General features: G+C 40.9%; 1 protein-coding gene and 1 non-coding gene across 2 annotated transcripts in view; both read right to left on the bottom strand.

Annotated features, from left to right (window-relative positions):
- The window catches only part of obscna (obscurin, cytoskeletal calmodulin and titin-interacting RhoGEF a), a 54947-nt gene extending 34391 nt beyond the window's left edge, over positions 1–20556 (bottom strand). The window contains exons 1-34 of the mRNA XM_037698302.1: positions 20542–20556; positions 20146–20242; positions 19794–20060; positions 19323–19484; positions 19103–19207; positions 17894–18160; positions 17449–17718; positions 16342–16608; positions 16000–16263; positions 15635–15901; positions 15235–15504; positions 14875–15141; positions 14333–14599; positions 13847–14119; positions 13506–13769; positions 13126–13392; positions 12105–12371; positions 11735–12004; positions 10593–10859; positions 10212–10487; positions 9328–9594; positions 9205–9231; positions 8512–8778; positions 7379–7645; positions 7025–7291; positions 6611–6877; positions 6004–6270; positions 4039–4305; positions 2211–2480; positions 1782–2060; positions 1440–1697; positions 1049–1315; positions 683–949; positions 285–551 (exon numbers count right to left, since the gene is read on the bottom strand). Coding sequence (XP_037554230.1) covers positions 285–551; positions 683–949; positions 1049–1315; positions 1440–1697; positions 1782–2060; positions 2211–2480; positions 4039–4305; positions 6004–6270; positions 6611–6877; positions 7025–7291; positions 7379–7645; positions 8512–8778; positions 9205–9231; positions 9328–9594; positions 10212–10487; positions 10593–10859; positions 11735–12004; positions 12105–12371; positions 13126–13392; positions 13506–13769; positions 13847–14119; positions 14333–14599; positions 14875–15141; positions 15235–15504; positions 15635–15901; positions 16000–16263; positions 16342–16608; positions 17449–17718; positions 17894–18160; positions 19103–19207; positions 19323–19484; positions 19794–20060; positions 20146–20185 — 8101 coding nt within the window. The 5' untranslated portion in view covers positions 20186–20242; positions 20542–20556. The remainder of the gene's footprint in view (positions 1–284; positions 552–682; positions 950–1048; positions 1316–1439; positions 1698–1781; positions 2061–2210; positions 2481–4038; positions 4306–6003; positions 6271–6610; positions 6878–7024; positions 7292–7378; positions 7646–8511; positions 8779–9204; positions 9232–9327; positions 9595–10211; positions 10488–10592; positions 10860–11734; positions 12005–12104; positions 12372–13125; positions 13393–13505; positions 13770–13846; positions 14120–14332; positions 14600–14874; positions 15142–15234; positions 15505–15634; positions 15902–15999; positions 16264–16341; positions 16609–17448; positions 17719–17893; positions 18161–19102; positions 19208–19322; positions 19485–19793; positions 20061–20145; positions 20243–20541) is intronic.
- Positions 20557–25334: 4778 nt separating this feature from the next.
- trnap-cgg lies at positions 25335–25406 on the bottom strand. The gene has a single exon. It is a non-coding gene; the product is annotated as a tRNA-Pro (tRNA).
- Between the last annotated feature and the right edge of the window lie 249 nt (positions 25407–25655).

Genomic DNA, 25655 nt, shown 5'->3' with positions numbered 1-25655 from the left:
TGCCACTTCCAGTTCTTTCTCCTGTGTTTTTGGCAATACCAATGTCTATAGACCATACAACACAGCTGGTCTCACCACTGTCTTATAAACCTTCCTTTTGACCTTTGCTGCCACTCTTTTGTCACAAATTACATCTAAAACTTTTCTCCATCCACTCCATCCTGTCTGGACTATCTTCTTTACCTCTTTACCACACTCCCTGTTTTACTGGACAGTCAACCCATAATCTACTGTTATATGTATAACATATTTACATATTTATACATATTTCTAAATTCCCAAACCTTTCACTGACACAGCCGCAGTGGTCTCTGCACTTCCTGTTTGACATGTATAGCTGCCGCTGTCTTCAGGTTTGAGATCCTTGACATCGAGCTGAACAAGGCAACCTTCTTGCTTCATCTCATACTTCCTGTTTGCTCTCAGAGGCTGTTTATCCTTCTTCCACTGTACTGACACACCAGGTTTGGAAACTTCACAGAAAAGAGAAGCTGTTCTCCCCTCCTCAGCTTTAACGTTCTGCAGGTCTTTTTTGAAATATGGTGAGCGCTCTGGCAACAGAAAAGGTTGGACTTTAATGAGGAACTGTGTCATTTTAGGAGGTAATAGAAAGTGTCATGTTTGGTGAGTCTAATCCTGATGACATGGGGAAATTTGCCAATCAACATAAAAAAGGGCATACCTTTCACCAACACCTGTGCAATTGTTTCTGTGCTTCCTGCTTGGCAGGTGTAGCTGCCACTGTCTTCAGGTTTGAGCTCATTGATGAAAAGCTGGATGAGGCAGCCATCTTGTTTCATTTCATACTTCCTGCTTGCTCTAAGGGGTAGTCTGTTTTTCTTCCACTGAACTGACACCCCATGTTTAGACAGTTCACATTGCATTGAGACTGCACCTCCCTCCTCAGCCTCAACACTTCTTAATTCTTTCTTGAAAAATGGGGGAACCTCTACAAGGAAAGGTTGAAAGGACAAACAATGGGATCAACAAATGCAGTCCTTTCCTCTGACTCTGAAATTATTGATGGTCACATTTTAACTTCACACACCTTTCACAGACATGGTGGCAGTGCTCTCTGCACTCCCAGCTTGACACGAGTAGGTGCCACTGTCCTCAAGCTTCAGATCTTTGATGTAAAGCTGGAGGAAGCAGCCATCCTGCCTCATCTCGTACTTCCAGCTCGTTCTTATAGGCACCCTATCTTTCTTCCACTGAATGGGCACTCCAAGTTTGGACAGCTCACAGTAGAAGGACACAGAACTTCCTTCTTCAGCTTCCACACTCTGTAGCTCCTCCTGAAAGAATGGAGGAAGCTCTGGAAAAAAAAAAAAAAAAAAAACAGGACAAAATAAATTTACAAAACTTCTTTGTGTTTCAATGGCATGAGAAGGAGTTCTAATTTATATCTGCACCTTGTAATGGAAATTAGAAATTATTACCTGTCACAATGAGCTTGGCATTGCTCTGCGCATCTCCAGTATCACAAGAGTATACGCCAGCATCCTGGAGCTCCACGTCATGGATGAGCAGCAGGTTGACTTTACCCTGCTTCTGCAGCAAATATTTATCACCACTTTGAAGAGGGATGTGATTGCGTTTCCAGGTAACTGATGTGGTGGAGTCAGACGTGGTGCAAGACAAAGTAGCTGTCTGCCTTTCTATGACCACAGTGTCTCTGGGTTTTTCCTCAAATAAAACTGGAGTTTAAATCAAATCATTTTATAGAATGTTATGCAACATTGTTACTTAAAAAGAACTCTAACTTGTATTCCTTTACTCACCTTTAGGTTTAGGAACAACTAGCAGATGTGCAGAAGTCCTCTCCTCCCCAACCACAAACTCCACGGTTCCTGTTTCTTCAGGTGTCGTCATTTTGAGGACAAGGACGTGCTGTCGGCCTTGGGATGTCATTTGGTTCATCTCGTTCTTCTGCAGAGGGCTCGAAGCGAGCCACCAGGTGCCCTCACTCACATCTGAGTGGCTCAGCTCACACATAAACACAGCATCCTCTCCTGCCATCACAGTGATGTCTAGCAGCTCTTTAACAATCCGAATACGCTCTGAGGAGCAGGAAGAAGACACATACACCAGGATTTTTTTTAGATAATTGTACATTTACACTAAAATGAGTATACACACCTTCACAATTTTTTAATGAAAATTCACAACTTGAGTAAACATCACATGAAATTCTACCTCTTTTCACTTACCTCTCACAATCAGCCTTGCGGTTGTCTTCTTGCCTCTAGTGATGCAGCTGTACTCTCCAGAGTCCTCCAGTTGCAACTTTTTGATCTCCAGAGTGTGCAAGCGGCCATTTTTCTTTACAACATAGTGCCCACCTTCTTCCACCACAGTGTTGTCTTTCTTCCAAGTGACAGGGACGTTCAAACTAGAAACTTCACAAGACATCAGCACAGACTTCCCCTCCATCACTGCTTGGTCCTGCAGTTCCTTCTCAAAAAATACAGACGCTGCAGCTGGTTAAACAAGAAAAGGAGGAATTATGTTACAAAATATATATTTGCATCTAATGTTAGACAGGTGCATGTATGATACTTGTATACTAAAGAGAAAACTGCATTGTCACTTGGATAAGCCATATTAAATACGTATTATGATGAAATTGGTTTTGCAGTGCAAATGTCACAAAGGGAAGACTTATGTATGTTTGTGCTGATTACTTTATGCATAGAAACAACTTCCAGTAGCTTGTGACATGGAAAACAAAGTCTCAGAAGTTCAGCATATTTGTTGGGTTATGAATGAATGTAAACATGACCCAGTGCCAGAGGGCGGCCTCGTCTATTCAGGTATCTCCCCCCACCTCCACCAAGACAGATTACAACGTAAATAAATTGAACCTGTGCAATGTATTGACTCAAGGCAACCAGCAGAGGGTGCTGTAGGTGATTAAACTGAACTTTTAGAGGTGGTAAAGAAGACAAACTAGTTTTCCATCCATCCATCCATTATCTTTACCCGTTTATTCCATTTTGGGTCCCGGGGGTCGCTGGTGCCCATGTCCAGCAATCACTGTGCGAGAGGCGGAGTACACCCTGGACGGGTCGCAAGTCCATCACAGGGCCACATAGAGACAAACAAGACAAACAACCATTTACTCTCTCATTCACACCTAGGGACAATTCAGAGTTACCAGTCAGCCTAACATGCATGTTTTTGGACTGTGGGAGGAAACCGGCGCACCCGGAGAAAACCCACACATGGACGGAGAGAACATGCAAACTCCACCCAGAAAGGCTCCTGGACCGGGGTTTGAACCAAGGACCTGCTTGCTGAGAGGCAGCAGCTCTACCAGTTGCGCCACCGTGCTACCTTGATAAGGTAATATGATCAAGTAATATGCCAGAAAGAGGGCTTCCTTACTCAAGAGTCTGAAAAGCTGAACCTGTTCAATGCATTTCAACTACAGAGAGGCAGAAAATCTGATTATTGAGTTCAATGATTTTTTTCAAGATGGATTTTCCATAGAGTTTTTTTGTTTATTTGCATGTAAGGTTTGTTCAACAAAAGAGTGTAAATGTTAAAAATGTTCAGTATTTTTTTAAAACACTTTCACCTCTCTTCAAGAGTTCATGTACAGTTACCTTCCAGTTTCTGGTGTTAATGTGTTTCAAACACAATGATTAATGAAGTGCTAGTTTCTAAGATTTATGCAAAGATTGTTTATGCAAACCTGAGCACATTTTCTCAGCATTTTCTGGTGACTACATGTCACTGTTTAGGTTATTTGTTTTGTATTAATAAACAACATATGGTTATTTCAATTGCAAGGTTACGTAAACATTTATTTATGTATTTATGTAAAATCAAATGACAATTTACTGCCCCCCCACCCCCACCCCCCTGCAGCTAAATTCTTCTGGAGCTGGGTCTGTGTAAACAGGACACTGATGCACAGAAAATAAGTTTTAAAACTAAATTAAATATATAACCCAGCACAACAAACTCAACAAACTCATTCATTTTGTATTTAAATGTTGTATAAAGAAAACAAAAACTGATTTTTTTAAATACCTCTCACATTAACTTCAGCTGTTGTTTTTTGTCCTCCAAAGACACAGCTGTATTCTCCAACATCCTCTGGCTGTATGTTTCTGATGGTCATCTCAGCTAGCTTCCCTTTCAGCACCATCTGGATCCTTCCTCCATGGTAGAGCTGGTCTTCCCCCTTCCACCACTGCACAGGCACCCCAGCCCTGGACAGCTCACAGCGCAGACACACATTGCCTCCTTCGGGGGCCTCCTGGTTCTTCAGGCCGGATTTAAATGTGAGGGGAATGGCTGCAGAGACAAAAATCAAAACTGGGACTTGTACAAATCTGTACACTACAGTTTCTCTGCAAAAACTGTCTATGAACAAGAACTCCAAAATGACAAGTAAACAAGTTAGGTCAGGTAATGCAACATTTTGCTGCTACCTATAATACCACAGCTTCAGAAACTCCAACTCATGCTCAGTTACATTTTATAAAGTGCAATCTAACAACAATCTAATCAGGTCATTTGGACGGATTCTTCCTTGTTCAACAAAGAACCTTAACCTTGTTAGAGTTAAATGTCACCTTGACTTAAATTTGCTAATTTTTTCTTCCTGGATTATTGAGCATGCATTCAAAAAAATTAAATACAAAAACTTTACTACTTTTACTTTATTAATCCCAGAGGAAAATTATTTGTTGTTGCAACTTGCCATCCTCATTTCATTAAGAGATGCCATAGACACTGATGGATGTAGGCAGGAAGAATCTCCTGTAAAGGTCCATCCCACAGTGGATCCCAAGAAACTGGCTGCAGATGCCGTTCAATACAGACTCGGCTGGCCTCTCGGTCCCCCTTGGGCTGCACGACTGCCAAAATGCCAGGCAGAACTCCTCCAAGAGCAATGGCCACTCCTCCCAGCAGTCTGCCGAGCTCCTTGTTGCTGCGGACAGCCAACTGGAGGTGCCGAGGGACGATCCCATCCCTCCACTGCCACAAGCCGTGCCTCCCTCCAGCTCCAGGATCTCAGCAGTCAGGCACTCAAGCACAGCTGGCAGGTAGATGAGAATGCGTCCACAGAACATCCTTTTCAACTCATTTGAGATTTGGGGCTGTAGTTGAGATATTATTTGAGCTTTTGAGATGTTAATCAGCTGCTCTTGGTTGTAGAAAACTGTCTTGTTGCCATGGTTACGCATCATAACAAATGTCCAAAACTTAAAGTTTCAGTAAAAATCCTTCCAGCTGCACAGCATCCGATACCAGAGGAAACTATCATCCAAGAAATTGTGATTTACATCCAGAAAAAGAGGAATTAAAGTTTCCAAAAGCAAAATCGCAGAATGAAAGTAACAGAGTTGCTCCAACATGCAGCCACCTTGAGCGGCGCAATTCTAGAATATTTCATCACGACATTTTGTAATATATTACATAATATTATTTAGGAAACACACAATTCTTTTATCAAATTTCACATCTTTGCTACACCTCCTGCGAGCCATTTTAGCTTGAGTCTCTTTAAAGCAGTGACTGGTCAAACACCTGGGGATGGGACTCAGGAGTCCTCTGGGTCTTGGGAGAGGGAGGGTCTTAAGATGATTGTCAGAAATCAAAGTAAATTATCGTTAATAGATTTTTTTTCTTCTTTGTTTTTAGTTGTTATAAGAGTGTAAATAAACCAGTTCTGTCTGTTCTGATTGGTCAACCATGACAAAGCAAAAGTAATTTTAACATGTTACTGTAACTCCTCTTTGTTGGAGGCAGCTTAGTAACACCTAAACATTATGCAGACATGTTAAGTGATGATGTCATCATGTACAGGAAGTACATTTTAGGCTTTTTTTTTTCCAGATCTAGTGTCTTCTGTGGAAATAATCCTTCGAAGTAAACATTGGGTTTTGCATTGTTGAAAATTGCATGATCACGAAACCAACCTTCACCTCTCTGAAATTTAGAAACAAGCACTTGCTGACACCTCACATTTAATGTGCTAACTCTTACGTGTGACTGTGACATTGGCGGTGGTCTTCACGTCTTCGTAGTCGCAGCTGTAGAGTCCGCTGTCTTCCAGCTGTGCGTTTTTGATGGTCAGCTCCATGACGCTGTTGCGATTTTTAATCTGGTACTTGAAGTCGTTCTTCAGCAGCTCTTTTCCTTTCCTCCACTCTGCAGCGAGGCCAGGCTTTGACAGCTCACAGCTCAGGGTCAGGCTGTTCTCCTCCTCCACCTGCTGGTTCCTCAGCTTTGTTTTAAACATAACAGGCGGTGCTGAAAAGCAAAGGACAAAAACATAATAAAATAAAACAGCTATTAATGTTCTTTTGGTTTTTTTTTATGTAACAGTCTAAATTATTTAAAAGATGTCTACCGGTATGTTTTGATATCAGTGCTTCTCTTCTGTGATTTTTATGTGCTGTTCTAGCACATTTTACAAATGATTGAAATGTTTTATTAATTGGTAAGTTATTTTAAAATACCATCTTGTTAAGGCCTCAATAAGATTTTGTCATAGTCAACTGTTTCTCTCAAAAATATTAACTATTTTTAGCCATAAAGTTGCTTAGGTAAATCGTCTTTATTCAAGTTTCCAATCTTTTCCCTGTCTTACCTTTGACTGTGAGGTCAGCAGATGACTGGCTATCTTCAGTTTTGCAGGTGTATTTGCCAGCATCGCTCTCCTCCATGTTGTTGATGATCAGCTTGCAGAGACATCCCTCCTGTTTCATCTCGTATTTGTAGCCAGGCTTCAGGATGACTCGGCCTTTTCTCCAGGCCACAGGAGCTCCAGGTTTAGAGAGCTCACAGCAGAAAACTGCACTGTCCCCTTCATTCACCTCCAAGTCCTCTACTTCCTTCTTAAATGTTACAGGAAGAGCTGTAAAATACATTTTTATTATCATAATTCATGTTATCAATGGGTTATTGTCATTTTTCTGCAGAACATTTTATATTTTTCATACTGTTAGTGGGACAAAAGTTTTAAACAGAACAGTGTCTATCTGTAAGCAGTACTGAAGTGTACCTCTAACTCTGATGTCTGCTGATGTCACAGCAGTTCCAGAAGAGCAGCTGTACTCTCCAGCATCTGCCAGAGTTAAATTTCTAATCAGCAGCTCTGCCGCTCGGCCCTCTTGCTTTGTTTGATATTTGTCTCCATCCTTCAGGAGCTGTGCGTCTCTCCTCCACTCCACCGGCACACCCGGTCTGGAAAGCTCACAGTGAAATGTCACATGACTTTCCTCCACAGCTTCCTGGTTTTTTAGTTTCTGCTTGAAACTCACTGGGATTTCTAAGACAATAACCAGCAAGATTACAAAGTAATCAGCCAGCATTTAGATTGTTTTCCATTATGATTTAGGTATGTGGTGCATCTCACCAGTAATGATGACGGTTGCTGAGGTTTTTACGTCGTCACAAATGCAACTGTACATGCCACTGTCCTCAGGGAGACTTTTCCTGATGAGAAGCTCCAGTTTGGAGCCGCTTTGCCTCATCTGGTATTTCTCACCACTGGTTAGCACAATGTCCTCCTTCTTCCACTCCACAGGAACTCCTGGTTTGGAGAGCTCACAACAGAGTGTCACACCACTCCCCTCCTGCACTTGAATATTCTTTAGTTTTTGAATGAACTTAATGAGTCTCTCTAGAAGATAAAAAAGATAAATATTCAGATTTTGATACAAACGTCTGCTGGCACATTTTAGACCCGTGTAGCACTAATTATTTTTGTTGCGTTGTCTGAAAGAACGAAAATGACAAAAGGCGAAACAAACATATGCATAAAAATTAGCGATTGTGCAAAAGTTCTGTTATTCCTCATTTTTTAAGCCAGGATTTATTTGCTTTTTAAAAGAGCTCTTCATCAATAGTTCTTCAGGCTTTGTTTTTTTACACGCTCTTTTTGTCCAGTGTCTGACCATTAATGAATTTTTTAAATTTTTTTTGTTAATCTACTTTAACCCACAAATCATTTGTACACAAAAACAGGCTCCTAAACTCTTAAGACTGAAACAGTGTTGTGTCTACTTAACAGATGACTTACCAAAGAGACAATCTTATATTAAATCTTTACACCCCCCCCCCCCCCCCCTTTTGTTTTTTTACCAGCAGTCTGTCACAAAGATACAAGCTGTTCCCATTTTTTAGCCTAATTCACATTGTGGAGTTGAAGAGAGCAACAAAACAAAAACCGATCTGACATTGATTTCCTGCACACATAAAATGAACCTTTGTCTTAATAAAGTTAGCACATAGTTAAGTTATTTATGCTGACGGAGGAATCATTTTTTTCTTAATTTGGACCTGCTATAGATCATCTTGCCCTAAAAATTTACAGTAACTATATGAGAATAACTTATGCTCAGCTATAATGTTTACTAATTGTTTTACTTATAAAATGTATCCATAAAACTTGCACATGCATGTAAACAAAATAAAAAATTAAGGTTTTTGATGAAACATAGTTTTCGTCACTTCAAAATGACTAAAACGCACCACAGCAATGCTCACCATTCACACTGATGTGAGCTGAAGTCCTCTGTTCTCCACACATGCAGGAGTAATCTCCAGTGTCCTCCACAGTGAGGTCAATGATCTTCAGCTCCACCTGCAGGTCTTTCTTCCTCATCTGGTACTTGTCTCCATTCTTAAGCAGTTCTCCTCCTTTCCTCCACTCCACTGAGGAAGCAGGTTTATTGAGCTCACAGTGTAGAACCACACTGTTCCCCTCCATCACCACCTGGTTTGTTAGCAATATCTTAAAACTTGGTGGGAGACCTGTCAATAACCACAACCCAAACAGTAAGTTGTTTTATGTGATAACCAAATGGGATATGACCAATTGACAATGGCAGACAGAGAATGTTTTAGGTGAAAAGGGGTGTGATCACTAGAGGCGTCATGCTCACAGTACTATGATAAATACTAAACAATCACAATGGATTGTGAAAAAATCCATTTTTACTGACAACACAAGTACAAGGTGATTCTGGTATGATGTGATCTATTTTTACATGGGAAAAAAACTATAATTATCAGTTGAGTATATCTGAAGTGAAGTTGCTGTAAATGCACTGTGACATCACACCATGAACAGGATAACTAGGTGGGTGACACATATGGAACAAAAAGGTCTCATCAATGGGATTCGATGTAATGGAGCTTAAAATGTGACACTAAGTCTTCTTTTTTTTTTAGCCTGACCTCTTTGACGTCTGTGCTGTGGTGACTCTGTTGAATACATGGCAGATCGTTTTTACAACAGAATAAAACATAACTCAGAGCAACGTGTTTATGGTCATTTGTAGGTGCTGGGAGTGACATCACCTTTGACCATGAGGTCAGCAGATGACTGGCTGTCTTTAGTCTTGCAGGTGTATTTGCCAGCATCACTCTCCTCCACGTTGTTGATGATCAGTTTAGTTAGACGCCCGTCGTGTTTCATCTCATATTTCTCTCCTGGCTTCAGGAGGACTCGGCCTTTCCTCCACTCCACAGGAGCTTCTGGTTTGGAGAGCTCACAGCAGAAAACTGCACTGTCGCCCTCCTTCAGCACCAGGTGCTGGAGCTCTCGTTTAAAGGTGACAGGTTGCGCTGTTATGTAGAAATACCATATTTTGTGTTTATATATGCCTTTGCTCATACTCAAATGGGCTTTAATTGTTTTTTTTTCTTCTACTTTTCTGTGTAGGGGTTGTTGTTTATGTTCCCTGGTGTCTAGCGCCATCTGGTGTTGTGTTTATGTCTTGCGTTCTCCTGATCCTCTGTTTCCGTCTTTAAAGGGTTTGTGTTTTCTTAGTATTTCGCTTCATCTTGTGTCGTGTTTATGTCTTGCGTCCTCAGTCTCTGTCTTTGGCATCTGTGATTACTCACAGTACTGTCAGTTTGTCTAATTGTTGTTTCCTGTATTTAAGCCTTTGTGTTTGTTTCACTCCTTGTCCTAGCATTGTCTTCTGTCTGCTGGTGATGACCTGTTTGCTTCCCGAGTACCGGTACTCCCTGATGATTCATGTAAGCTTTGCTGCCCTGTCAGGTCTCATTTTATAAATACATCCTTTATTTTATATTCATCCTGAGTCCTCGCCTGCCTGCACCACTGGGTTTACCTGCACCAGCCCATTACGACATTCTGTAGGTTTTGGAAACCTTACAATTGGATTTACTGTAGCTGACAAGATTATGAACACAAATACAAATACATCTAAACTTACGTTTTACTCTGACTTCAGCTGTGGTTTTCTCATCTCCTGTGATACAGCTGTACTTCCCTGCATCTTCTGGTTGCACTTTGACAATCGTCATCAGAGCTGTTTTTCCTTCAAAGTTTAACTGGTAATTTCCACAGGAACCCTCTTCAGACAGAACCTGGCCATCTTTTTGCCACTGAACTGGGACTCCTTTCTTTGAAAGCTCACATTTTAATGTCACACTATTCCCTTCTACAACTTCCTGGCTTTTCAGGCCCACTTTAAATGTGACAGGAACGGCTGATTAAAAAAACACATAAATCTCATTAGCACAAATTACAATGAACAAGAAGCATAAATAGAAATGATTGGCCTGATGACATGTTTCCCACACAATAAGCATACCAATGATTTTTACAGTGGCCTTTGTTTTCTGCTCTCTGCACACACAGGTGTAGACACCACTGTCCTGCAGGGCTGTGTCTCTGATGGTCAGGTCCAGGTTGGAGTCCCTCTGCTTTATCTGGTACTTGTCTCCATTTTCCAACGGCTCTCCTCCAAGCCTCCACTCCACTGGGACGCCAGGTTTAGAAATCTCACAATGCAGGGTGATGTTCTGCCCTTCCTCAACTTGAAGGTTCTTCAGCTTTTGCTTGAAGGTGACAGGAATCACTGAAAGGCAAAAAAAAAATAAAAAAAAAATACATAAAGCAATGAGGTTGAAATGAACAGCAAAGTTCATGCTCAATAATCCAGATAAAAAAATCCAGCAAAGTTCAATCAGGTCATCTGGAAGGTTTCTTTTGTTTTTGTTGAGACGTTTCATCCTTTATCCAAGGACTTCATCAGTCCGAGGAGCCACACCAAATTTAGTTCCACAAGCAGCACACTCCTTATAGTGAACCAACCAGTTTGCTGATGAGAAGATGGTTTCTGGGGCCTGCCCTCTCCCCCGTCGACTCCTCAGAGGCAGCCATAGCCAAAGTGGTTCAACACATTCATGCTCAGAAATCCAGGTAAAAAAAAAAATCCAACAAAGTTCAGTCAGATCATCTGGATGGTTTCTTTTTATTATTATTATTGAGAAGTTTTGTCCTTCATCCAAAGGACTTCATCAGTCCAAGAAGCCACAACAACTGGCTGGGATTAAGCTTGTTGCCTCTTTGGACTGATGAAGTCCTTTGAATGAAGGGCGAAATGTCTCAACAAAAAAAAAATAAACCATTCAGATGAACTGACTGAACTTTGTTGGGTTGAAAATAACAATTAAAGCAAATATTGAAAACTATTTTACAATGCAAAGCATTCTTTCCACTTCTTGTGAATTGTTGTGCTGCTTTGCTGCATTTGCATTTTCTCGTACCGGTAAGTTTTAATATGAGAAAAAAGTGTAAACATTTAATTCCTCAAGCATAGTAAAGGTGAACTATATAGCTTTAAAAAAAATATTCTTTACAGAGCAATATTCTGTTGATCTAAGACACATTTTGTACAAATCTGTTTTTGTCAGATGAGCTGAGCTTTGAGTGAAACTTTGTGACCCTTACCATTCACAGTTAGAGTGGCTGTCGTCTCTACGTTTCCACAGATGCACGTGTAGATGTCTCCATCTTCAGGGGTTACATCAAAGATTCTGAGCTCAACAAGCGCATCTCTCTGCCTCAGGTGATACTTCTCTCCATTCCTGATAACTTCATCCCCCCTTTTCCTCCACTCTACTGTGTGACCAGGCTTGGACAGCTCACAGCGCAACGTTGCAGTGCTGCCCTCTTCGATCAGCACGTTTCTCAACTTTTGCTTGAAGGTGACTGGTAGAGCTGACGTGTTGTATGAGTTAAATAAATAATTGTGATTAATTTCAGACCCTGGTTTACTCCCCAACTTGATATTAAAAGTAATTTATAAAAAATAATCTACCAGTGATCTTGACTTTGGCAGATGTGATCTGATCAGCACACACACAGCTGTAGGCCCCGCTGTCCTCAGGCACAGGCTTCCAAATAAACAGCTCCAAGGTGGTTTCCCTTTTCCTCATCTGGTGCTTGACCCCGTTCTTCAGCTGCTCATGTCCTTTCCTCCATTCTACTGGAATTCCAGGTTTAGAAATTTCACAGCGCAGAATGACACTGCTGCCCTCCTCAGCCTGCACGTTCTTCAGCTGCTGGACAAATGTGATGGGAATGGCTAGAAAAAAACGTGTAGACTCTTTAAAATGAGCTCAAATCGGAGTCAAGTGGAAATGCACAACAGATGTTACAACAGTTAACATCAACCAAAAGAAAATAAACATCACAAGAATTAAAGCTGAAAAAATAAGATTTCAGAAAACACAATGATTGAAGACTAGCGATCAAAAGTAAATATATATTGCTTTAAAAGTATTTAGTCTGCTATTATAACTTTAAAATCCACTTCTTTTTCACAAATGTGACAGACTTGACAGCTTTGACTCCGTGCATCAGTTAATGTCAAAGTGTTAATTAAAGATTTCAGACAATCTGTCAGTGCTTCGATTATGTGTTGGGGATTACTCTCAGCTACTATCTCTCCAAAATGTAGCTCATCGTTTGCACAATTGAGTGAGTCGTACAATGACAGAGATACAGAGGCAAAAGTGACTAGTTGTGGTGGCCATTGAAATTATAGATTGATCATTAACAACTTGGAGTTTTCTTAATTTTGTTGATATAATTTGTAAAATATTGCTCTTTATCCTATGCTGCGCTGTCTGAAATGCTTTGATTTGTTTTGTTGTGATTTTGAATAATTGTTTACTTTAATGTTTTTTTTTCGTGTGTTTCGCTGTCATTTTTGAGGTAGAGTGAACGTACTGGTATTTTGAATGTGCACACACAATTAAAAAATCAGCACATGTTGTTGTTGTTGTTGTTTTTAAATAGTAAAATATAATAAAATGTGTGTAAATAAAACAGCTTACCGTGTACTTTGAGGCTTGCTGATGTGTGGTGTTGTCTACACTGGCATGTGTACACTCCTGAGTCATCGGGTGAAAGGGCTTTTATGGTAAGTAAGATGATTGTTTTTCTTTGTTTCAACACATACTTGTCTCCTGGCCTGATGCTCTCCAAACCTTTCCTCCAGTGGAACTGGATCCCCGGCAGAGAGTATTCACAGGTTAATGTAACAGTTTCTCCCTCTTTAGCCTCTACAGCCTTTAGAAGCTGAATGAACTCTGCTGGAACGGCTAAAAAAAGGACACGGGAGAACTTACAATATATAACGTAAAATCTGTCACAAAGTTTTAGTCCATGGTTAGCTATCAGAGCATCTTACAGAGGAGGCAGCTTTTGTTTGTACCTTTGACAGTGACAACAGCGCTTGTTGTTACTGATCCAGCACTGCACTCGTACACCCCAGCATCACTGCCGCTGACCTCCCGAATAGTCAGCCGAGCTTCGCAGTCAGAACGACTGGTGAAGTATCTGGAGGAGTGCCACATCATGCAGCCATCTTTGTACCAAACAATGTGACATGGCTTAGAAGTGACACAGGACAAAACCAAGCCTCCTCCTTCAATGGCTTCACAGTCTTCCAGTGCTTTGATAATAGTGGGACGCCTTTCTGGTGACACACAACCATGAATCTGAGTCAACTCTGAAGAGTGATGGAAGAAACTTGCAGGAAGCTCCAAACCATACCTCTAACCAACAGGGAGGCGTAGGATCTTTTGTCTCCTGCTACAAATGAAATGGTGCCGGTGTCTTTACGAGCAAGCTGCCTGAACGTGAGGGTGTGGTTGCCTCCTGAAACCACCTGGATCTCATTGAGCTCATTGGTATAAAGCAGAGTCTCGTCCAGATACCACTTGACCCCCGTATAGTCACTGGGACAAATTTGACATCTGAACGTGACTGTTTCACCCTCAAGACACTCTGCATCCTCTAATTCATCCAAGATCAACACTTGCTGACCTGAAACATGGACATGTTCAAAGACTAAAAACACAAAATACAGGAGTTGCTCTGAACCTTAAACTCTTCAGTATTTATACAACAACAACAAAAATACACGATAAAACAAAATTCTTTATTTTGCACTGTTGTAGAAAAGGTATCAAGAAAAGTTTTGCAGCTTAGACCTACAAAAAAATTGTCCCTGATGAGGCACACATGCACCACACTTACCCTGCACAGTCAGGTGTGCCCGGCTCTGCATGGTACCAACATCACATGTATAAAGATCAGAGTCAGATTTGTCTAAATAGGTGATGGTTAGCGACAGAATCGCTCCCTTCTGCTTGATGACATACTTCTTCCCAGACCTGAGCTCCATCATGCCCCTCAGCCAGGCCACACGCTTGGCTGGCCGCCTGGTCTCACACTCCAGGGTCACCTTACCCTTCTCCTCTGCTCGAGTGTCTCTCAGCTCCCTCACAAATGTGTGCTGGAGTTCTGAATAGAAAAGCAACGTTTGGCAGTCTGAGGCAGAGCTTACAATTTAAAATATGTATGGTGATAAATACAGTCAAACTAATCTTATCGTGTCTTAAGGATTAAAACCTATTCATCCAGATGTTTGCATAACTCTTTTATTTTTTAGAATGGAGTTATTTTCATTGCTTTCCAATTTGTGAACTGCTCACCTATGTTTCTTTTCCACATTCTCAATTAAGATTTTTACTTTGCCCTTAAAAACAAGGATAAATCAAAAATATAACAACAACTACCTCTGATCTCCAGCTTGGCGCAAGAGGCAACACCTTCGGCCTCACAGCAGTATTCTCCAGAGTCTTTGATGGTGGCATTCTTGATCACCATTCGTGCCAGATTTTTCTCCACCCTCATGATATATTTGGGGCTCGGCCTGATGAGATGGCCATTTTTTAGCCAACGGATGGTGGCTTCCGGTTTGGTGATTTCACAGCTCAGCTCAGCATCCTCTCCAGGTACAGCCTTGACATTCAGCACGTCCCTGAAGATGTGCACTGGCTTCTCTAGAGCAGGAAACACATTTTCCAGTTTAAATAACTAGATTAAAGTGTTTCTTTCAAACCAACTAGTGAGACATAACTACTCCAGCTACTCACCTTTGACAAACAGCATGGTCCTACAACTTAAATCTTTAATAGTGAAGACCACGTCTCCAGCGTCAGTAAGTACAGCATCTCTAATGGTCATCTTGTACTTGCAGCCATTGCTGAAAAGCTGAATGTGGTCACTGGTAACCACCGCTTGGCCACTGATTGTCCAAGTAGGCTCATCGTCAACATCATGGGAGAGATGGCACTCAAATGTGCAGCTTTCACCCTCATGAACAGAGGTTGTCTTCATACGCTGGACAATGGTAATGTGAAGGTCTGTAATGTTAATAGCAAAGTGACAATGATTTTGTCTTTGAGCTATACAGTCATTGAAGAATAAAGCCTTTAAACATCTAGATTTAGAGCTGAGAAGACCCAGATGTGTTTGATTTTTCCAGCTACTCACCATGTACTGTAACTTTAGCCTTGGACTGACTGGTGCCCAGGTCACAGGTGTATTGTCCGGCATCGTCTTTACTCAGTGAGTGGATGATCAGTGCCATGGACTTCCCAAACTGCACAAGCTCATGCTTATCATCCGGTGTGAGGACCATACCGTTCTTTCTCCAAACAGGTGTCACTGAATCCTTGGAAATTTCACACTGGAGGCAAACTTTACCTTGCTCTTCTCCAACTACGTCCTCCAAAGATCTGAGGAACACTGCTGGGCGCTCTGACACGACATAATTCCATGTGAGTTTGGTGCATTTCAGAAATTAATATGCATAAATTGGAACGTAAGTTAAAAATAGAACCCATTCAGTTACATACCTTTGACTTTCAGGGCAGTTGTCTCTGTCAGGAGACCTGCTTTGAATGTAATCCTGCTCTCCTGTGGTCTAAGCTTATTCATTATAAGTCTGTGCATTGTGCCCATGTGTTGGATCCGGCTGATGGAGTTGGAATTGAGTCGGATATTGTTAAGGAGCCATTCCGCATTGGCAACAACATAGTTGAGCTCACATGAAAAAGTGGCAATGCCATCTTCCTCGATTTCCACTGGCTCGAGGTGTTTGACCAACTGCAGTATTCTCACTGCAACACAAGCATAAAAATGATCACACAAATAAACCAAAAGATCCAGAATGTTGAAATCCAAGTCTTGAAACGTACCTTCTACCTTCACCTGTGATGTGCTTTGTGTCCCTCCAGCCATGCAGTGATACTGCCCTCCATCCATTCCTATCAGGCCATGAATGGTCAGTTCTGCTCGTTTCCCTTCTCTCTTCATGGAATACTTGTTGGAGGTCTTCAGAGCTGTGCGACCTTTAAACCACCGGACCACCCTGGGAGAGGGGGCAAACTCACAGCTCAGAGTCACAGAGCTGTTCTCCTTTGCTTCCACATCATCCAGGTGGTGAACAACCTCAAGAGGTCGCTCTGATAAGGGAAAAATACATCAACATTGAATTGCTTTATGCCATGCATAATTTCTGGGTTTTTGTTGTACAAAAATAGGATGCATTACATTCATATGAGACAATTCAATTAATATCATGCAAAACTAAAAATAACAGACCATGTTCATTAGCTTAAAAATTCAATGTGCATCAAGACAGGATGGTGTACACCAAAGGTTTAGTTGGAATCATTACTAGAAAATGACCATCACTGTATTACTCACCACTTTCTCAGCCCAAACAAGTAAAAATAGGAGTGGTATTATTTGGACTTTATTTCCCTTTGGAGTTTCCCATTTGGACCTTTGAACATTTTTAAACATTATTTTCAAAACCTTAACATATGTGCTTTACTGTTACATTTATGAAACAAGTAAATATAGTTGCCAAAGATTATTTTACCCATCTGAGGATCATTGCTAGTATAAACTTGACTTTGTTTTGTTCCTTTGAGGAAGAACTCTTGATTTTATATCATCTGGGCTCAATTAATGTTTTGGATCATTAAGTTTGTGCAATTTGTCCAAAATACTCCAGCTCATTTCCTTAAAGGCATACAGCAAATTCACATTTTATCCGTTTGGTCTTGTTGCACAAGTTTGTAGATCATTTTAAAAATTGATTTGAAGATCTTAGAGTTGGTTTAAGGTCATTAAAAGAATCAATGCTTTCTTATCTCTCGTTACATTTCTCATTCTATTAAAAGATCATAAAGGCTGTACTCAGGTGCAGCTTAAAACACATTTGATTTGATGTCCAAGTTGATCAGTAATTTGGGTGGAGTTTAAATGTTAAATCAAAGGAAGCCTGGAAATCTCACCTTTGACAGTAAGCTGAGCAGTGCAACGACTCTTTCCGGCCACGAAGACCACAGGCCCTGACATGGAGCTGTCTGTGGTCGTGAAACAAAGACTGTGGACGTTTCCCTCCCTGTCAATGCTCACTCCTGCACAGTGCTCCAAAATCTCCCCATTCAGGGTCCACTTGGGGGGCCTCCCCGACTTTAGGTTGGTTTCTACCTGGAACAGGGCAGGTTCTGGCTCCATCACTCTTGCTGATTTCATCCCCCGCACTATGCAGATAGCCTGCTCTGCATGTACAACAATAATACATGTTAAAATGATAGCTCCACACAAACACACTCGTCTTTTCAAGTTTCTTATTGAGAAGCTCAAAAGTATTACTGCTCACACAGTTAGGCAAAAGAATGTAAAACACTCCACAGCAGGTAAATGCAACACATTGCACTGACAGAAGTACCCCACCCTCCACCAGAAGCTGACACGACGTTTTGTCATCCACTGCATCACATGTGTAGGTGTCTTCATCTGAGGAACAGACGTCTTCGATTGTCAGCTGTCTGTAGACGTCTTGGCTGATCAGCTGATACTTTTTACCAGGAAGGAGCTCCTTTCTGTTCTTGTACCATCTGACATGAGCATTAGGCCTGGACACCTGACACTCCAGCAGACCTCTGTGGCGGTACATGGCAATCTTGACCCTGAGAGGACGAACTATTTGGACCGGGAGCTCTAAAGGACAGAACAGATGTAAGTTGTTATGAGACTAAATAAATAAGGGTGTAACAATACATCGATTTAAATCGATATACTGATTCAATGCTTAATGTTTCAATTATATTGTGGCAAAACTAAAACATCGATTCATATCGTCATCTTTAAAATACGCTTTTATTTTGAAATTCCCAAGGCACGTCTGTGTCACCATTTCCGTGCGTGGCTGCGCTCTGCGGCCGCCTCAGCAACATGGCAGACGAGGCAGAAAACACAGATAATGAAATTTACTCTCCTGCTGGATGTAAATCAGCACTGTGGAAATATTTTGGATTCTGACAGAAGGACGGCTCAACAGACAAAACTCATGCCATATGCAACAGGTGTCAGTGTGAGTTCAAATACTCGGGAAACACGACAACTTTGGCCGTTCACCTGAAGAAGAAACACAGCGTTGATAGTCATGTTATGTAAGCTCAATATCTATTTTTGTTTTTTTATAACTGAAAGGTAAATCAGGGCACTTTTAAGTTAACTGGTTTAAAAAATGCACTTAAACATGAAAAATATGAGACTATACTGAACAGGTCATTTATTTTTCTTTTTTCATTAATTAAGAAAAAAAAGTTTTTTTTATTTAAATTCCTGGTGCCTGTAATAACAGAAATATAATGGTTAAATCATATTTGAATTGTTTTTGTAAATGTATTTATATGTAAATGAGAAGGGCATTTAATATCACAATATATCGATTGCAGACTTGTGACGCGAATAGAATTGAAATTGTATCGTGACAGACTTTGTGATATCGAGAAAAATCGTATCATCATACAAACAAATCAATATAATATCGTATCGTGGTAAAGCTGGTGATTTACACCCCTAATATTTAGGTAAAATATTCAATTACTTTGATTTTGTTAAATAATGTGTCATCTGTGATTGAATGTGGTGACTCACCTTGGACTGAGAGAAAGGCATAAGACGAGACGCGCTCTGCAGTGAACCTGATTTCGCCTGCGTGCTCTGGACGAACTGACTTGAAGAGCAAGCTGTGAGTTTTACCTGAAATCAAATGTGGTGAAATACTTTAAGGCATTTTTTTTTTTTTTTTTTACTTTCTTTACACCAGTTTTAAAAGCAACATATTCGATAAAAATCTTATTTCTGTTGATCTCACCCTGATGCCTGATCTTAATGTTGTCCCCCGGTCGGATTCGGCTGTCGTCCCGGTACCAACGACCGTCTGCATCCACCTGGTTGACCTCACAGATGAAGCTGACAGGCTGACGTTCGGTTGTATCGACGTCCTCCAGCTCTTTTACAATGTGGATGTCCCTAGCTGTCAGAAAATATCCAAACTATTTCATCTCACTGAAAGCAACCAAAGTGTGCTTTATTCAAATTTTCTGTTCAGGTTTTAGTTCAGATTTTGAATGTTGCACGTCTTATGCAACACGTTGCTCTATATTAACACTTAAGGTTTTGAAACAGACATTTTCATTTCATTTTTAAAATGATCCTGTCGTCTCTTTTCACCATGCAGACGCTGGTTGTGGCTTATTTTGAATCTGGATTTGACCAAATTTTCCACAGCCAGAATTATGATCACGTTAAATCACCGTGAAAACAGTTAATTTTTCTGGATCACCTCTGACACTGAGTCGACCTGATGTCTGGATGCCGTTAGCCTGGAAGGTGTACAAGCCTCCATCTCCCAAAGCCACCCGTGTGAGTATGAGGGCGTGTTTCTTCCCGTGCATGCTGATGCGGCAACTCGGTCTAGATTTAACCCGTGTTCCATCCCTCGTCCAGGTGCCTTCTATGTAAGCCTGGTTGAGCGTGACCTCGAAGGAGCAGCTCTCGCACTCGGACACCTCCACATCCTCCAAACCCTTCACCACCTGCAAACGGTTCACTGGCAACAAACACAACATTAGGAGTTTTGAGAGATTCTCGCCCATTGCAAAAAACGCATAACTCTGTCTTGACCGTTAACTTACTTGCAGCTGCTACAACTCCTCCTGCCTTATTGTCCCCCATGTCTTTGTTTCACTGAGGGTCGACGGTGAATCTTTCTTTTCTATCACAAATGACGGGCTGCAGCAAAAAAGGAATATAATTTTAAGTAGAACGAGATCCATCAGTCGTTAAAATGAAATACATTTAAATGAATAAGTTTAAGAGACACACATTTTAAACAAGAATTCATCCAGTTTACAATCACAAGTCATGCACATACAGTGCCCTGCACATCCTCTGGCTACTAATGTTTCTGTAAACTAGCAGAGAGACCGAGACCAGCCTGTCAGGACGGACACACATTCACTCGTAGGGCTGATTCCTTTGACAGGATGCCAGCCCTCCTCTGCAGTGAAGAACACAATAATCTCTGTCACCTCACTCAGCTGAGCTCAGCACCACTAATATAGACTCAGCTGTGATGCCATCTCCATCAGCCCGACTGCGGCAAACTCCGAAACAGGCGAAACTCTGGAGAACAAACACAAATGAGAACTGCTGGACTGGATGTGTTGATCTTAAAGACTTACAGTTGTCTTACTTTCAAGGGCAAAGCTTATCTACCTTGTTTCCTAAAGCTCAAATGCATTGTGTTACGGGCCACACAATTACATTGTTATTGCAAAGAACTGTCTACCGGTAGTGGTTCCCAAATGTTTCACCTTCTGACCCACAAAATGTTGGTAACAGAAGCTTGCTGACCCATCATCAGTTTCATCATAAATACATAGTACCCTGACTAAATGAACAAACAGTCTTATTCATTCATTTATGACATATTTTTATTCATCATGTCAATTATGGTGGAAATAAAACATTAGCAATCATTTCAATATTTAATTTGATTTCTGAAGATTATCTTGGTGTTTTATGACCCTGACCCCAGCTTGAAAAACCACTGATTTAGTTTAATGTGTTTGTGGTAAGTATTGATATTTTGTCACTAAATAAGATACATGTGAATAAATTTTTTTAATCTAATCCACGAAAAGTTGCTTTGGTCTTTCAGTAATTCAGAACTCATTAACTATGCGCAATATATATAATTCAGATCTTTTGAATTTGTACTGCCGGCGTTATGCTTAACAATATTTTCACTTGTGCTGTTGAAAAGTACAGAAAATAAGAAGTTAAAATATATTAAATCACTTAAAGTGACTCACCTGCCTAAAAATCAGACCGATGATTTGTGGCGTATATATATCCTGGCATCCCCTCCTGTTGCAACAATTGCGAAAAAATACTTAATCTAAAAATAAATAAATTAATCCACCATAGCAACAGGTCCGTCAGTGAAATATATATCTTTTAGATTAATGACAAATGTTTATCCATTGAAGAGTAATTTTGCATCCTAGTCTTGAAGTTGACAGCTTGTAGTTCTCCCACTTTCCCTTTTGTTTTTTCTCGCTGTGACTGAGCACGGTGCTGAACAGCTGACATATCTCCCCACATACTAACCTCCAAAATAGCGTCCTGTCGGTGTGAAGACAAAGATAGTTTTGGCTTTAACAGAGGGAGGCAACTTGTGATCAGTAACAATGAAACCATCAGAACCAATCCAAACATAAACCATCAGGGTTGCTGGTGTTTTTGTAGTTTTCAGAGTTTGAAGGGGTGGCTGACATAAAGTGGACTTCCTCAGACAGAGATTAGGTGTAGCATGCAGATGCAGTATACATTACGTCCTAATAGATGCCTTAACTTCAGGTTAGAGGCATCACAGGTCTTCAGATTTCCACAGGGAGTTTCCATCACTGCCACAGCCAAAAGGACACCAAAGGTTAGACGATCTTAATCGCCCATTTCACCGGACCATCATTTGTGAACATGGGTGAGAAAGCATTACAAAATGGGCCTATTTTTCCTCACAGTCCCTGATTACATCATGGCACAATATATTATGAGGATATGAGCAATAGTTGCCCATGTTTGCACGAAACACATGCTCTCAACAGCTGAAGAGAAAAAACAATCAATGTAAAACTGGTAATACCAGCTCACTTTTCTCTAATGTCTGCAGTTTTTCCATGATGGTTTGTTTCTTCTCTATTTGATGGACAGCTCCATGTGCTGCGAAGCTCTTTTAAGCCCAGTGAAACTCTACCGACAGCCTAATCTCTGTGGAGTCCTGCTGCGGGGCACAGAAACAACTTGTCGTCACTGAGAGGAGAATAGTGGCACGCCAAAGCAAAGCAGGATGCTCTCACACATCTCAGCCCCTGTATTTATAGGCTTCAGTGTTTTGGCCTGTTAAGAAAACTGAGATTAAAATGTATTGTTTTGTTACAAAAACATCTGATAAACCTGTGTTTTACATACTAGTTTTTAAAACAAAAAGTAATAATTACCATAATTTCCATACTATAAACTGTTACTTTTTCACAGGCTTTGAACTCTGCAACTTATACAATGCTGTGGCTAATTTATGGGATTTTTTTTGGACGGGCTAACGGGCTTCCTGCTGCCAAAGCATTTAGCCTTGTCATATCCAGGTACTGGGGCAGCACGGTGGCGCAACTGGTAGAGCTGCTGCCTCTCAGCGAACAGGTCCCTGGTTCAAACCCCGGTCCAGGGGCCTTCTGGGTGGAGTTTGCATGTTCTCTCCGTGCATGCGTGGGTTTTCTCCGGGTACTCCGGTTTCCTCCCACAGACCAAAAACATGCATGTTAGGCTGATTGGTAACTCTAAATTGTCCCTAGGTGTGAGTGAGAGAGTGAATGGTTGTTTGTCTCTATGTGGCCCTGTGATGGACTTGCGACCCGTCCAGGGTGTACCCCGCCCCTCGCACAGTGATTGCTGGACATGGGCACCAGCGACCTCCGTGACCCAAAAATGGAATAAGCGGGTAAAGAAAATGGATGGATGGATGGATATCCAGGTACTCACATAGCTGCCCAATAAATGTCTCTCTTGTGGGTGGGTCCTCATGACTCAGTGAAACTACCTGTATAAATAAATGTAAAAAAAAAAAAAAGAACAACTTCCTTCTTGTGCAGTAGAAAGGTGAATATAGAGTTCAATGTCTTACTAGTAGGCTACTGAATTTTCTTTTTCAACCAGTTGTGTTACAGGCTTTGTTCAGAAAAAAATATTTACCGATTTGTGTACGTAACTGGTACGTATTTAATTGTAAGTTTGAACAATCTTTCCTTGTAAATTTCTCATGTTGCAACGTGGACACCCTCGGCTTATAGAGAAGCGTGGCCTGTTCATTTCAAATCAATTCAACCTTTATTTAGACAGATAAATCACAGTGAGCCTCGAAGACTCATTTACAGGTGAGATCTGTTTAGACAGACAAAAAAGTAGTGAAACTAGATACATGTAAGAATTGGAGGCAAAAACAAACAAAAAAAATCCTATCAAACTCTTTCTTCTTGGCTGAGAAGAAAGACTAATATTAAAAAAACATCTCGCACATACAAGCACATGGTGACATAGACATTCCGCAGAATGGGGGAGACGAAGAGAGCGGTGAGCATGTCCAAGGACGCTCTCGAGGGCACTGTAAGAGTTCTGATAAGGATGGAATAATCAACCAGTTCCCTCCGGTGAGATCCATAAACATTCTCGAGTGATGTCGGGGAATGGTCAAGGACAGCGCCTATGGGAATCCAAAAGTCCTGAAATGATGACACAATGTATATTCAGCTGGTTTCCTCAGGTTGATAGGTAGGAATTCCTCGATGGGAGGGGGGCAGAGCGTCAGATTACATGTCCTCCAGATGAATTCAGATAAGGTGGCCTGCAAGGCCAGTCAAGGGAGCCAAATTCAGATAAACACACAGTTGTTTTGAGGACAGGCAGAACTTTATTGAAATCTACCTTGAGTCTGTGTTGGTCCAAACGGTTCTAAAATGTCCAAATTACATGACCACACCAATGGGGCGTGCCTGAAAATAATCTCCAAAATCTGATCCATTCTGCCAAAAGCATTTGAGTCTGGTTGCAAGCAGCGTGATCGGGTCCAAATTTGCTGCCGACGACTTCCTTGATTGTTGATAGACCAAGAACCAGCCGAATCCAAAAAGCAGGAACCAGTTATTGTAAATCCAATTATAAATGCATCCTTAAAATCCACAAATGGCAGCAGAGATAGACACATCATCAAGTCTTCCAGTCGATAAGATATCCAGCTTCGTGCGTGCCAGCAGTGCAAACCGGCTCACCTAAAGCCTGTCTTCTCTTCGAAGAAATGTTGTAAATTGTGTTGAGGGACCAACTGATCAAAACACGTTCATAATTATGGTTCGGAAGAAATGCAAGAGAGTCTCAGTGTCCGACCTTGCCAAGAGTAAGTGGTGAAGTGATATATACAGTATGTACAGAATTATTATCATTTTATTATTTTAGTGGGTGCGGCTCATATTCGGGTGCGCTCAATAGTCCAGAAATTAAGGTAATAATAATAATACAATGATCTGTTTCTTTCTTTAGCATATTGACTAAAAACAGAAAGATCATGATGAAACCAGGGCAATGTGACAATGTGTGGGGTGAATTTAGAACTTGATGAAACAGATGAACACTCTTAATCCTTGGGATCCATGTTTGGAAACCTCACACCTTCTTGTGTCACACAATTATTCTCATCCAGGTTTTGTACAGAGGAACCCAGTTATGACTGAAAATAAATATATGTAAAAATCAAAGAATAAGAAAAGAAAATGTTAAAACTGCTCTCATAGAAGAAACATGATGGCTCCTTCCAACTCTGATCATCAGAACTCTGGCAGCAACATTTGGATCAGCTGGAGGCTTTTTAGGGGATATTTTTAAACATCCTAATAATTTTTAAAAAATGACAGTAATCCAGATTATATGCATGGAATATGCTATTTTTTGTTTGTTTGTTTGTTTTGGTTTTACTTTGGGGAAAGGACATTGTTAATATTTGTGTCATTGTGCACAAAGAAATACTGTACTTGGGTCCAAAGACACTTTTTGTCTGGTCATACTTTAAATGGAAAAAAAATAATGATTCATAGGTGGACTTTAATGTCTTTAATGTAATTGCCAAACAGCTTTTAAAAAAGCACAAAGAAAAGCAGGAGAGAGAAAAGTGACATGAAACCTATATTTTTATAAAGAGATTGCATCAGTACTTCAATACAACACCATGAGAATTCCTCTCGCAATCACTCTGCTCGTGTTGTTCATGTAGGGCGGGCTCGTCCGGGATTTGAACCCGGGACCTCTCGCACCCGAAGCGAGAATCATACCCCTAGACCAACGAGCCTGCTGTGATACATGACGACCACTAGAGAGTGGTGTTGTACCAGATGACTCATCATGCTACATCCACAGTTTTCTTAATGGAATTATACTTAAGTCTGAAAAAGTTATTGGCTTGTTCGTTGTTGATTCTTGCTTAAAGTACAAGAGGTCCTGGGTTCAAATCCCAGATAAGCCCTTGTTTGATTTTAGAAAAGATTATTGCACAGCCTTTAGCTGCCACACCAATATATTTTTTACACTTAGAGGTGAC

The sequence above is a fragment of the Nematolebias whitei genome, chromosome 3 (genome assembly GCF_014905685.2).
Source record: "Nematolebias whitei isolate Nwh7 chromosome 3, NemWhi1, whole genome shotgun sequence".
NCBI classification, from domain to species: domain Eukaryota; kingdom Metazoa; phylum Chordata; class Actinopteri; order Cyprinodontiformes; family Rivulidae; genus Nematolebias; species Nematolebias whitei.
The sequence above is the reverse complement of the archived record's forward strand: the minus strand, read 5'-3'. Positions and strand labels throughout refer to the sequence as shown.